We start from the raw sequence: 14135 nt of genomic DNA, 5'->3' as shown, positions 1-14135 counted from the left end.
CAAAGGGGAGATCCGGGTCCCAAGGGACGCGCCAAGGACCGCGAGGACCGCGTCAGAAAGGAGTTGTTTGGTAGCCGAAGCGCCTGGGAGGTAGACACCGTCGTCGTGCTGGTGTGCACTGCGGGCTGGCCTACCCTTTGCAGTGCAGGCGTTCGGGCCGCCTGGGAGGTAGGCGATAGACACAGGCGTGTGCGGCGGGCTGGCCTACCCTTTGCAGTGCAGGCGTTCGGGCCGCCTGGGAGGTAGGCGATAGACACAGGCGTGTGCGGCGGGCTGGCCTACCCTTTGCAGTGCAGGCGTTCGGGCCGCCTGGGAGGTAGGCGATAGACACAGGCGTGTGCGGCGGGCTGGCCTACCCTTTGCAGTGCAGGCGTTCGGGCCGCCTGGGAGGTAGACAATAGACACAGGCGTGTGCGGCGGGCTGGCCTACCCTTTGCAGTGCAGGCGTTCGGGCCGCCTGGGAGGTAGACAATAGACACAGGCGTGTGCGGCGGGCTGGCCTACCCTTTGCAGTGCAGGCGTTCGGGCCGCCTGGGAGGTAGACAATAGACACAGGCGTGTGCGGCGGACTGGCCTACCCTTTGCAGTGCAGGCGCCCTAGGCCCTAGGTAGGCCGGCCGCAGCACTCCGGGGCGCCGCGCTGCCTCCGCTATAGATCACCGGGTGGAAAGACACGGCGTGGATCTTGGATTCCAGGTCTTGCGTCACCGCCACGTCACCACCGCGTCACCGCGTCGCCGAGGCACGCGCGGGAAAATTCAAAAATTTCCGGAATGGCGGAGAGGCGCGCGGAGAGTCCACGAGGCTGCGCGGCGGTGACGGTGGCGACGGCTGCCCGGTGTCCACTGCCACTGGGTCACGGACGCGGGTACGCCGGCCACACCGGCCAAGCCGTCCGGCGACAAACACGGCCATCCTGTTGTCGGCGCATCCCCTCTGCATTCGACTAATGAGGGAAGGGCCCTCCGTTCCGTTCCAGCACCGCACGCAGCGTGTCTGTCTGTCTGTCTGTCTGTCTGTCTGTCTGTCTGTCTGTCTGTCTGTCTGTCTGTCTGTCTGTTCGTCCGTCGGTCCGTCGTCCGCCCGCCCGCTAATTTATTCGCCGTTGGCGCCGAGGCCGCGCGCACTTTAGGACGCGTCCTTCCTCCCTTTCCTTTTCTTCCGGAGGGTAGGCCAGGCCGCGCCACGCCACGCCGCGGCCACGGCCGAAACTCGCTTCATCAATTTCCTTTTATTTCCTTGGCGCTTCCTCCGCGAACACCTGCGCGTTTTGTCACCAGGTTCAGTGCCACCGACCCCCTCCCCTGCAGCCTGCGCGGCCTGCCCGGCCTGCTCCCCGTTCCGAGGAGATTCCACGAAGATGGCCGTCTGCCAGGCCGGGCCGTGGCCAGGCCGCCTGCGTCACGCTGCCGACGCCGGACTCGGCCGGACTCTCCGGCCGGACTCCGGACTGCTGGATGCTGCGCGAGGTGGCGTTGTTCCGGTCCGTTTCCGGTCCGCGTCACGCTCGCGAACGCTTCGCGGTATCGACTGGCAGACGTCACGGCGACGCGGGGTGACGTCACGGGGTGCCTTTGTGGCGGCTGGCTGGCCGTGTGGCGTTCGCTGACGGCGGCATCACGGCGGCGAGGCGGAGAAGGCGGAGGCAGCCGTAGGCGGTTGTTACATTTGTCCCCAGGGGCGCTGCGTGCTGCGTGATATGCGTTCGCGCGGCGGAAAACGGCACCGGCACTGCAGTGGCGTGGTGGCGTTATCGACGAGCCCGGCGTCCGCCCTTCGCCTCGCTTCATTAGGATGCATCTGGACGGCGGCGTGGCGTGGCGGGGAGGAAGGATGTGCCCGGGATGCGCTGGCAGTGGCGTGGCGGGGAGGAAGGATGTGCCCGGGATGCGCTGGCAGTGGCGTGGCGGGGAGGAAGGATGTGCCCGGGATGCGCTGGCAGTGGCGTGGCGGGGAGGAAGGATGTGCCCGGGATGCGCTGGCAGTGGCGTGGCGGGGAGGAAGGAGGTGCCCGGGATGCGCTGGCAGTGGCGTGGCGGGGAGGAAGGATGTGCCCGGGATGCGCTGGCAGTGGCGTGGCGGGGAGGAAGGATGTGCCCGGGATGCGCTGGCAGTGGCGTGGCGGGGAGGAAGGATGTGCCCGGGATGCGCTGGCAGTGGCGTGGCGGGGAGGAAGGATGTGCCCGGGATGCGCTGGCAGTGGCGTGGCGGGGAGGAAGGATGTGCCCGGGATGCGCTGGCAGTGGCGTGGCGGGGAGGAAGGATGTGCCCGGGATGCGCTGGCAGTGGCGTGGCGGGGAGGAAGGATGTGCCCGGGATGCGCTGGCAGTGGCGTGGCGGGGAGGAAGGAGGTGCCCGGGATGCGCTGGCAGTGGCGTGGCGGGGAGGAAGGATGTGCCCGGGATGCGCTGGCAGTGGCGTGGCGGGGAGGAAGGATGTGCCCGGGATGCGCTGGCAGTGGCGTGGCGGGGAGGAAGGATGTGCCCGGGATGCGCTGGCAGTGGCGTGGCGGGGAGGAAGGATGTGCCCGGGATGCGCTGGCAGTGGCGTGGCGGGGAGGAAGGATGTGCCCGGGATGCGCTGGCAGTGGCGTGGCGGGGAGGAAGGATGTGCCCGGGATGCGCTGGCAGTGGCGTGGCGGGGAGGAAGGAGGTGCCCGGGATGCGCTGGCAGTGGCGTGGCGGGGAGGAAGGATGTGCCCGGGATGCGCTGGCAGTGGCGTGGCGGGGAGGAAGGAGGTGCCCGGGATGCGCTGGCAGTGGCGTGGCGGGGAGGAAGGATGTGCCCGGGATGCGCTGGCAGTGGCGTGGCGGGGAGGAAGGATGTGCCCGGGATGCGCTGGCAGTGGCGTGGCGGGGAGGAAGGATGTGCCCGGGATGCGCTGGCAGTGGCGTGGCGGGGAGGAAGGATGTGCCCGGGATGCGCTGGCAGTGGCGTGGCGCGCGGCGCGGACCGGCTGGACGGACGGAACCCCAAGGACGCGCGCCATTTATTTTTCCCCTCGGAAGGGCTGCGCGCTGACGCCGCGCTGACGCCGCGCGCTACACGCGTTGTCGGTCGATCCGGCCTTGACCGCGTTGTTCGGTAAGTCTCCGAGGCCACGCCGACAAAGCACCAACGCGCGGTTTCTTGTCAAAAAGTGACTCGTAAACAGTAAGTGTTTATTCGAACCGTGTTTTGTTCAACGCCGGCGGGGGCGGTGCCCCCCGCGCGGCGTGGCGCGGCCCGGTCACGAGGCAGCCGGCCACCGGCACGCGGGACTGCTGGCTGTTGGTCAGTGGGACTCCGGCGTGGCGGGGCGGGGCGGGGCGGGGCGGGGCGGGGCGGGGCGGGGCGGGGCGGCCGGACGCGGCGTGGAGGGGGCAGTCTCCTTCCGCACGCCCCTCGTCCCCTCGTCCGCATACAAACACACCCCCCTCCAGACCCTCCAGCGCGCCGCAAAGATCGACGAACGTCCTTGCCTGCTATGCCGCCGCACCGCCGCACCGCCACGCCCGGCACGCCGCGCCGCAGTGTGGGGGCCGCCGGCCGCCGCTATTATTAGGCCTAATCGTAGAAAGTGCCAACGGCAAATCGGCGGACAGCTCCGCGCCGCGCACCGAGGAGGAAGGCACAAAATGGGGCAGAGGACCGGTGGAGGCGGCCAAAACTCAAGACGCGTTTTGAGCTCCAGGGTCGCTAAATGGAACTCGAACCGAACGTCTGACCCCACCCATGGATTCCTCGTCCGGAGAGCAATCCATTGATGGGGTTAGAGACTCTGGACCTCAAAATGCGTCTAGAATTATGGTCACCTCCACCGGTCTTCTGGCCCACTGTGAGACGAGGAGTCGAACCGTGGTTGTCTGCTCTGCTGGTGGCTGAATCAGCCCGAGCACTGGTGGACATTACACTGGATCGTTTTCAATAATTCTGTGGATTCCACGAATGGGACTTGATTCAGCCCCATGAGAGTATCTACGGATTCCTCTTTCGGCGGGAAACCCCCTGCACCCTCACACGTATGATTCGAGTCCACTGTCGGGCCCACAGTGCCGTGTGGCGTTACTCTGCTGCAGCAGTTCGAACGCTTCAACAACTCTGACTGATCGTCGAGCTGCTCGGGCCCGACTCTGACTCCGGGCGACGCGTAGCTAAGCGTTGCCCCGTCGCATCGCCATGATGCGCCATGATGGATGACGCTTTGTTTGTGGGCGTGCTGCAGGGTGGCTCTGCCTCGCCGTCCCGTCGCGCTCGTGGGGGTGCGAGAGAGACGGAGCGCCGAGACTACTCTTCCGAAATGGCTGCAGTTCGCCGCAGTGCGTCGTGAAAGGGGTGGCGGGGCGCGGCGGTCCCGTTCCGCTGGCTGCATGCGGCGTGCAGCGTGCCGCGGCGTGCAGCATGGTCAGTTCAGGGACGCCCGGGCGCTGCCCAGACGCCGCCGTCCTGCTCCGTGCCCTCCAGGCCGGCCCGCCGGAGCCTGGCCAAGCCTGGCGCAGCCACGAGCGTCATGCCAGTCGCGCCCGCATCCTGCACGCGGACAAGCGAGTGCGTCTCGCAGTGCGCCAGAAGACCGGTAGGCGGCCAAAACTCTAAACGTGTTTTGAGCTCCAGAGTCGCCAAATGGGACTCGAACCGAACGTGTGACCCCACCAATGGATTGCTCTCCGAACGAGGAATCCATTGGTGGGGTCACACTTTCGGTTCGAGTCCCGTCTAGCGACTCTGGAGCTCAAAACGCGTCTAGACTTTTGACCGCCTCCACCGGTCTTCTGGCCCACTGTGCTGCGATGACACACGCGCTGCGCGGCGGCATTGAGTCGGTGCGTTGCTGGCGTGGGTCTGCTGCTGGCACCCACTGCGTATACTATAGCACTGCGTAGCACTGCGTGGCGCGGCATACGGCACCCAGTATCTCGTGCCAGTGCTATAGCGACGCAGTGCCAGTCGCGGAGTCGTTGAATCAGCCGCCCCTTCCAGGGAACAGATGCTGCGGGCAGCCCTGAAGGCCCTGAAGGCCGCGGACGGGCCTCCACGGGGCGGCCGGGATGCCACCTGCTACGCGGCCGGCTCCGTGGCGGCGTGGCGGCCAGCTCATCGCGGCGCCCGTCGTTCGCGGAACGCCGGAAGTGGGGCTTCGGAATCATCCCGAGAGTCGTTTTCGTCGCTCTGTCTCTCTCGTCGATACGGAACGACCCATGAGTGTGAGAGAGACAGAGAGACGAGGGCGACTCTCGGAAGCAGCCTGCTGGGTCACGCCTCCGTCACGCCGCCGAAATGCCCCACCCGCGCGATGCAGCCCGCGGCGCACGAGTGCCGTGCCGCGCCGTGCCGTGCCGCGCCGTGGCGTGGCGTGGCGTGCCAGTCGGTCCGTCCGCGTGCGCGCCGCACCGGAGCCGTATTTGGGTGAAGGCCGGTGCGCCGTAATGACACAGGCGTGCATATCCACCGGTGTTATCCGCCTCGCGAAAAGGTGGCGGTGAACGCCGCGCGCCGCTGCCCCAGTGCGGGCGCGGCCAGTGGCCAGTGCCCCAGCGCCCCAGCGCCGCCACCGAGAGTCGTTCAAAACGTCATCACTTTTCTACTTTTCCTCATTTCAAGTTCCCGGCGTTTTTTTGTGTGTGCAGTGACATTTATCCCGCCACAACGTCACGGACGTCCGCGGGGCGCCGACTGCAGCGCGGCAGCGCGGTCCGGTCGACGGCGGCCTGGCCGGTAGGCACCCGTAGGTGGCGCCACCGGTTCCCCGCGGACTGCAGGCGGCCTGCAGACTGATTCCGAGAGCCGTTTTCGTCGCTATGTCTCTCTCGCACCTACACGGGACGCCCCATGAGTGCGAGGGAGACAGAGCGACGAAAGCGACTCTCGGAATCAGCCTGCTGGCGGGGCGCATAACTTGGCCAGGCCGAAGCGCCGCGCCGCGCCGCGTCCCGCCGCGAAGGTCGACACCCTCGTCCGCGGCCGGTCCGCCGTCCGCGCCTGACCGCCATGCCGGACGCTTTGGCTTTTCTTTCCGCGCGCGTTGCCTCGCTGTCGCCTCCCTGATCCGCCTCGCGCGGCGTGCGGCACGTCCCGTTCCGGCCGCGCCTCGCCGCGCCGGGCGGGTAGGCAGCCGAGATCCTTTACTGCAGCGTGGCCCACAGTGGGTCAGAACACCGCGGAGGCGGCCCAAATCCCGGACGGGTTTTGAGCTCCAGAGTCGCTAAATGCGACTCGAACCGAACGTGTGACCCCACCATTGGATTCCTCGTTCGCTGAGCAATCCATTAGTGGGGTCACACGTTCGGTTCGAGTCCCATTTAGCGACTCTGAAGCTCAAAACGCGTGTAGAAAGACGGCCGCCTCCAGCGGTCTTCTGGTCCACTGTGAGCGGTCGGTGTTTTCCGACGGGCCGGTCAGGCGAGGGCGCCGCGTTTTCTTCCTCGACGCCGGTCTCTGTCGCTGTCTCCGTCGCACCCGGTGCGCCTGCGAGCCGCCGCACCCTTTCTATGGTAATGTGTGGCTCTAGCCGCAGAGCCGCAGAGCCAGGCACAGCCGCAGAGGCATCCCTGGCCTCCGCACCATGCCGCCGCGCCGCGGGGCCGAACAAGGGCCGGGGTCGCCGCGCCGCCAGCGCACCGCGTACCGCGTACCGCCACTGCACCGCCTGTCCGGCACCGAAGTGACCACGCCGTCGGCACGCGGCAAGGCGAGGCAAGGCGACGCGCGACATCCCGATTTCACCGCTCGCCGCTCGGGGAAGCGCCAAGGGAAGGACCACGGCCTTCCTTCGGCCGCCGTCGGCTGCCTTCGGGCGGAGCGAAGGCGAAGGCGAAGGCGAAGCCGTGGCCCAGTTGGCGGTGCACTGGGAACGACTCGGAACACACACGGCGCCTTTAATTCGGGCAAGTCTGTTAAGTGGGTGGGCTTGGTGGGCTTGGTGGCGGCGCGGCGCCGCGGACTGCCGGAGGCGCGGTTCGGCGCGGTCCTCGTCCTTCCGCGTGTTCCGCGTGTTCGGCCACCTGGCCGCGTGCAGGCCGCGTGCCGCGTGCAGGCCGCGTGCCGGGCGCCGCGTCGCGTCCTTCGCAGCACTCTGTCCGAGACCGCCTTAGGGCCGCGCCGGCCGAGCCATCCAAACCGAAGGGAAGGATGCCGGCACTGCCACGCCACTGCCACGGCACTGCCACGCCACTGCCGTGCGAGGCAATGAGGCAAAGGCAAAGGCAAAGGCAAACGCAAGGCCCTCCGACCTTTAATGACTGGGTACGCCTCGGACTGTCGGCCGGCCGACGCCAAACAGTCGCTCTGTCTCTCTCGCACCTCTACGGGCCTACAGGGCGCACCATGAGTGCGACAGAGACAGGGCGACGGAACAGCTGTTCGCAGTCGGCCTGCCGGCGTGCGAGGCTCCTTATCTCGCGAGTCTCTTTCCAATGTTTCGGTTTAATCGTCCGGCTGGGCTGGTCGGGATGGGCATGGGCATGAGCATGCCCGGGCCGGCCAGTGCGGCAATGGGCCTTCGGGCTTCGTGCGTGCACTTAGCGCTGCGAGGGACGGCGGCGTGGCGGCGCCGGCTGAACTTGGCATCGTTTCCAAACGGGGAAGGGAAGGGAGCAGGCAGTAGTAATCAGGGAAGAAATATGACTCGCGGAATGAGAGGTAAAAGGGAATCGAGCGTACCATCCGAGCGGCGGCAACGACGCACAGCCAAGTTATTAAAGCCCAGTGATGGCGCAGCAAAAAAAACAAGAAGCCTTCCTTGTAATCAGCTTCCCTCCTCATGTGCCGTGCGATCTTTTAATGTGTGCTCTGAGCTCTGATCTTGACCGGGTGTCGGTGCAGTCTTGCGAAACGGTCCATAAACTCTACAAAACAAACATTTTCGGAAATTTTGGAATTTGGAAAACGTGAATGCTGCGCCTGCTGAGGGTGTGGACTGCGGCATGGCGGTGTGCCACGGTGTGCCGTTCGTCCCTGGATGGTGTGATTCGGAACCGAACGGATCGGACTGATCGGACAGGTGCTGGTTACCGACTAGGATTAGCGTGTTCCTGTAGGTGTGGGTGTCCGGAGCGGATCAGGGCCCGGCCCGGCCCGGCCCGGCGGGGTGGTGTCGACTTCACGGTCGCAAGGCGCGCCTAGCCTCGCCTTGCCGAGCCTTGCCGCGGAGCGACGGTGACGGCTGGCCTCACCTCATGGGCACTCACACACTAGACCAAGCCCTCCTTAGTGGTGGCTTTGTGACAGTCGCGTTTGACAAGGCAGCGCCGAAAACTACCTGACAGAATAAGCTTACAACGTATTTACAGATTGACCGAAAAAAGGTCGCATTTTCACTGTTTGACTTCTGTGTTTCCTCCTGCCAGAACTGCAAAATTTATTTTGATTTAAATTTTTATTTTCAAGGGGCTACATTGGTAGCACAGTGGTGTTGGCCATGGCGACAGCCTTCTCGAGGTTGGCAGAGCGCTCCTTCCATGCAGTGCAGGCAGGCGCCATGCTCCGTGCTCCTCCAGCCACGACCGCCGCGTCCCGTCCGCGTCCCGTCCGCGTCTCGGCGAGGCGCTCAGCGAATCCCATGCAAGGCTGCTGACCCCAAACATGCATGCACGTGCTCGCTGCCCACTCCTCACGCAAATGCACACTCCGCTCCGCGCTCAGGCCCAGCTCGGCGTAACCGACTTCGCCGACTTACTCGGCGCCGCGGGTGCGGTTTGCGCCTCGCTACCGCGCAGCCTCAGCGCGCGGCCGGATGAAGAACGCCGCCGTGCGGGTAGGCCACCCAACCAGCAGGCGTGTCCGCTGGGCTGCTGCTTCTGAGTGAGAAATTTATTTCAGCGTGGCGCAGTGCAGCAAGTTTTCGCTCTTTGGAAAGGGATGGCGGGAAGTTAACAGGCACAAAAACTTCACTGTTCAATAAAAAAATATTTATTTTGTATATTTTGATTACAATTTTTTGTTAGGGTGTTGAAGAATTTATTTCACCTTTTATTTGGTTTCTACACGTTTGTAAAGACTGCAGAACGGAAGACAATACCCTCTCTTCCACAGCGTCATTTTCTAACAAAGTTAATATGTCCTCTGTTGCTGACTTAATTTTTTCTCTCCAAATTGTTTTATCAGGGGTGGGAGCCACCTCAGAATTGGCAGGTTGGGAATTACTTATTTCTATTACAGCAGCTACAGTTGACTCGTCAGCACAGTTACTCTTGTTTGAAGTTGTATCATCCATAACAAACATTTCTGAGCAAAGAGTGTCTGCAGAGTCAATTTCAATTACAGCTGTGTCATGAATGCCATCGGACGTGGTGGAATTTACATATTCAAAGATGCCTTCAGGTAACTCCTCAGACTCTGAGGTCAGATAAAGAACAGTAACCATTTCATCTTCATGGACCTTGAATCCGAAACTTTTATTAGCTTCGGTAGCTGTAATTGAGGCAATCGTTATATCTGCACTGACCTCAGGAACAGCTTCATCAGCACCCATTTCACAGTTCACATTTGGTAAAAAAATTTCTGCACCTTCAACATCAACTCCCGGTTCCAGTTCTGTGTCACATATGGCTTCCATAGTGTCCTGATCATTGTTTGTAGAGCTGACTTCATCCGCAATGTTTTCCACTAGATGAGAATGTGTAGGAATGTATCTCACAGAAACTGTATCATCACTATTAATAGTGAACCGGATGTAAGCACTACAGAAAGCACCAGTTTTTACCCGTCCTTTCTTTAAAGTTCTCTTTGTTTTGCGGGGCATGCTTGTATGAGGTTTGTCAGTACCATCCTTTTGACAATAGAAGAAGCTCTTACCATTCTTCATGCCTGATTGGCTGGTAAAACAAAACCCAGATGATTCTTCTTCTTTCTTCTTCCATGCCATGAATTCATCCCAGTTTCTAAATTTCATCTCACGTGGCGGATCAATGTCAAAATTGTGCATTTTTTTCAAATGTAACGTAATTGTATGTTTAAATCGAGCTCTGAAATGGCAATCAGTAGAAACAGGACATGTCAACAACTTTTTACTAGGTGGCCCTTTGCACATTTTAACGTGTTCACTTAGAGTACTTGGCCGCACGAAAGTGAGCAAACATTTCTTGCACTGCATCTCCGGCTCAAAATCACAGTCATGAACACTCTTCAAATGTGTTCTAAGGGTACTGTTCAGTCTGTATTTGAAATGGCAGCCATCAGATATGGGACATGTTTTTAATTTTTTTGGCCCCTTGCATTTGATGACATGAGCAAATAAATATGACTTTCTTTTGAAAGTCAGCAAACACTTTTTACATGCAATTGCATCCCTGAAAATTGAATATTTTATTTAAGAGGTGAAAGTATTCATTATAAGATAATTAAAAATACGAGTGTAGTTAGATTTGCTTTACCTGTGGTTTGTAGATACAGAAGGTTGCTGATTTTCAGAAATTTCCAAACTTCCTTCCTGTTTCTTCACATCACAATCTACTACTAGGCCATCTGCAAGTACAAATAATGGATTATATATTGGAAACACATATGAGTACTCTTAAAATTTTAACTGAAGTTTAGCCCTGACAAACCTTGTTTTCCTAAGGAATTCTCGGAAGATTCCTTCGTGCTTTCCGCAGAGTGTGTGGGGTGGGCTTCGATAAGTGTATTTTTCACTGCTTTCACCAAATGGCATGACTGCAAATGTGCATCATATTTTGTAGTGGATCGGAAACTACTTTTACACCTGGTAAACAAAATATATTGGCCCTTACTTTCAAACAGATTCAAATGATAACCAATGAATCATTTCACTTACTTGTCACATTTCACTAGATTGATGATTGCATGTTTATCTCTTTGGTGCCGTCTTAAACAGGGTACACTTGAGAATCTTCTCCCACATAGATCACATTGACAAATTTTCTTAGATGTGTCAGATTCTAGTTTGTGAACTTTTCTGTGGTGTCTCAGTAAGTTTGAGGAGGTAGAAAACGTTTTATCACAATGCACACAGTCAAGTTTGGATTTCATGACAGCAAATAACACTTCAACCGAATAAAATAGATATTTCTTTTTACTTTTAAGAAAGATCTCAAGCTAGACAGAGGTCTGCAAAACTATCAAAATTTCTTGAACTTCTGCTTCTGCTTCATTTCTTGGCTTGTTTACGTCCTCCTGTTTCTTCTTCACAGGTACTTCTTTGATTCGTCTTCATTCATTTGTTTCTTCTATGAATCGTCTTTTGTTCTCCCTTTAACTTGTTCTGCTTCTGCTACGTGTTGACCGTGTTGCTGTGTTGACATTTGGTGCAAGTTCTTTTCCTATTTTGTTTTATTTATTGAATGACTTGAACTTCATCATGGGTAAATCTGTAGTGGCGGATGAACAACTTTGGTCGTACTGTAAACAATATAGCCCTGCCAAAGGATACGTCATTGGACTCGTTTTGGGACAGGTTAGTTTCATTACTGTCAACATTTCTTTTGAAGAAAATTTTGTGTCAGCAGATTAGTCTGTTGAGCAGTGAAATTTTTCCATTGAAATAATATTAATTGATCAGTAACTAAACATTATTTCCCCATGTCGTCATTTTTCTTTGACAACATTTATTATCCAAATACTAGCATATGTCACTCATCTAATTATGCATGTTTTGGTCCTTAGTGTTCGAAAGCAATTGATTATGTCGTTCATCTGGCGCGCATACCTCCTCCAGACAGTTCGAAGGATGAAAAGGATGATGAACAGAAGCCCAAAACTGCGAAAGGTTTATTGTTGCCAGAAATAAAGGAATCGTGGGTTGCTAACCATGCCTGTGATGTAAGTGTTGTGATTACTCATGAAAGTTTAAGTTAAGGCTCTGAGTTTGAAGTACTTCAATATTAAATGTATTTTTTCTTCTAGGTTACAAGAATGTTACCTGGAGGTATGTGGGTCCTAGGACTTTTTCTAATTGGACAAAATGATCCATTCGAAAGTCAACAGAACGCTTCACGCCTACGCTCTATTCTGAGGCATGTTCGAACTGAACTTCAAAAGAATTCTCTATACGGTGACAGTCCATCATCTGAGAAACTTATACTTCATTTGAACATTCAAAAGAATTTGTAAGTTCTTAATAAGGTTTTATGTTTTAATTCTTATCATTTATGTCTGTGATAAACTTTCTAAATTTACTGAGTCCCTAATTTAATTAATTCAGGGTAGCCTGTCGATCAGTAGACCTTGATGGTTCAGGCATTCGTCCAATTGACTGGAAGTTCCAAAAAAATCCTGTTGTTTGGAATCAAATTGAGTGTATTTTAGATCTTAACTACGTAAAGCACCTAAGCCAAGAAGAATCTTCAAAACAACTAAGGAACCAACTGGAGGTACTTTGAGTGTTTGGCTATCTTAGCCATCTCATATGAAAATATTATTCCCATTGGTCTTCATCCCCTCTCTTTCATCCTAGGCTCTGGTCAAAGCAGTTAATGGCCAAATCAATGAATCAGTGTGCACTCTGTCTGATGAACTCATGGACCCTGAAGATTTGGTTGAAAATATCTTCAAGAACCAAAAGGGCAAATCCTCCAAGAAAAAGAATGCAAAGGGCAGTGGTGATGAACCTTATATTCTTTCTGCCAGTTTATACATGCCCATGGTAATTTTCTCTTGTGTTTTCTTTTCTGGAGCGCACAGAGAAGAGAACATTCTAAAGCCATTTAAAACTTGCTCTTTCTAAATCGCTTTTGAATTTTTCTTACTCATTTATCAGGTTGGAGGAGTAGATATAAAGACCCCATCCGGAGTGAAATTGAACAAGGGAGCTGGAATAATGAATTTCACTGGCAGCCCTGTGAGCCGAGTGTTTGTTCACCAGAAAGCAACTGTTGATGAAGCTTGCAAAGTAAGGCTTTGATTTTTTTTTTTAATCATTGCGAGGATTTTTTAAAAACTACTTAAAAATGATTCCTCTTTAAATGCAATTTGTGTTTGTGCAGGCTGTGAAACAGGATATTATGAGATCAATTGCAACACGGTTGCATATGCATGCAGACTCACTTGTTGAGGAAGACCCACCTGAAGGTACTAATAATTTATTGTATTTTGGTTGTCACCCTGCTTTTATAAACTCTTACTTAATCTTTGTACTTTTAACATTATTTTTGAAGACCAAGAGACTTTACATGATCCACCAAGGAGAGTTATGATCAAGCTGCCTTCTACCAATGTAACATTCTCAGATTATATTTTCCCTGGTGAGGGACCAGAGGAGGCTCTTGTGTCTGCAGAAGAGTTGTTAGACCTGAAGCTGGAGTTGGAAGATGTAGAAAAGGATGTTGAAATATCGGCAGGTAGGATGCCTTTCATTTAAGCTTGATGACGCATTTAAAAAAATTGTCTTGTTTAAAAGCTCCTATTGTTTGCTTGTCTCTTTTCAGATAGTGGAGTGGGGCTAGAGTGGAGTGGAATTGAGCCAAGTGACAAGTCTAGGCTAGATGCAGCACCATCTCAAGAGAAGACCAGTTACGTTATTTTTATATGCATTGGTGCTCTGGTAGCAGCACTTATCGCAATCCTTCTGCAACTGCTTTCCAGTTCTAAATAGAATAATGCAAACTATGTGATTTTGTATGTTTTTTATGACTTGATGCAAGGCTTCAGGGTACGTGTTCACTTGCCAGTGCATATCAAGGCATTCCGGATATTCTAATTGTATGTTAAAGAATTTTTTGAGCTCTTTTTATATTAGGAAAATAACCCTTTGCACATTTTCTTGTCAAAACTTTTGTTTTTCCAATAAAATGTCGATTTTTTTAATTCGCCTCGCCTTGTTTTGTACTTGTTGGGTCACCCACTAATTAGAGCCCTACATCACAGTAGGGCTCTACCCCTATTGGCAACCTTTCAAGTCAAGTCAAGGTGTCATGATGATGCATGGCCGCAGGATGTGTTGCCTACCTCCCAGGCGTTCCAGGTGGCGGCAGTGGAGGGAAGGGTCCTCCAAGGCACCTTGGTTCCGCGCGGTGCAACCGCAAAATACTGCCCACCTTTTAGAATGCATTGTGTTTTTGTGACTTTAGTTATGCACGCTGTGTGTCCGTTTGCGGTGGATATGTCAGGAGCGGGAAAACAAAGCTCGTCAAGATGTCATGTCCAAGTTTGGTGGAGCCGTGTGAAGTGTCGCGACGTTTACACCCCCGGCCCGGCGGCGGCCC

General features: G+C 55.7%; 2 protein-coding genes across 2 annotated transcripts; one reads left to right on the top strand and one right to left on the bottom strand.

The window, feature by feature from the left end:
* Positions 1-8870: 8870 nt before the first annotated feature.
* On the bottom strand, positions 8871-11114 carry LOC117641357. Its single transcript, XM_034378615.1, has 4 exons — positions 10751-11114; positions 10524-10678; positions 10350-10440; positions 8871-10265 (listed from the first exon to the last, which is right to left on the bottom strand). Exons 1-4 carry the CDS (start codon positions 10963-10965, stop codon positions 8918-8920), a joined length of 1809 nt encoding a protein of 602 aa, XP_034234506.1. The 5' UTR covers positions 10966-11114; the 3' UTR covers positions 8871-8917.
* Positions 11115-11167: 53 nt separating this feature from the next.
* On the top strand, positions 11168-13742 carry LOC117641367 (protein odr-4 homolog). Its single transcript, XM_034378627.1, has 9 exons — positions 11168-11389; positions 11599-11754; positions 11839-12041; positions 12137-12305; positions 12389-12577; positions 12692-12823; positions 12918-13002; positions 13089-13271; positions 13359-13742. Exons 1-9 carry the CDS (start codon positions 11294-11296, stop codon positions 13523-13525), a joined length of 1380 nt encoding a protein of 459 aa, XP_034234518.1. The 5' UTR covers positions 11168-11293; the 3' UTR covers positions 13526-13742.
* The last annotated feature ends 393 nt before the right edge of the window (positions 13743-14135 follow it).

The sequence above is a fragment of the Thrips palmi genome, unplaced genomic scaffold (genome assembly GCF_012932325.1).
Source record: "Thrips palmi isolate BJ-2018 unplaced genomic scaffold, TpBJ-2018v1 HiC_scaffold_1, whole genome shotgun sequence".
NCBI classification, from domain to species: Eukaryota; Metazoa; Arthropoda; class Insecta; order Thysanoptera; family Thripidae; genus Thrips; species Thrips palmi.
The sequence above is the reverse complement of the archived record's forward strand: the minus strand, read 5'-3'. Positions and strand labels throughout refer to the sequence as shown.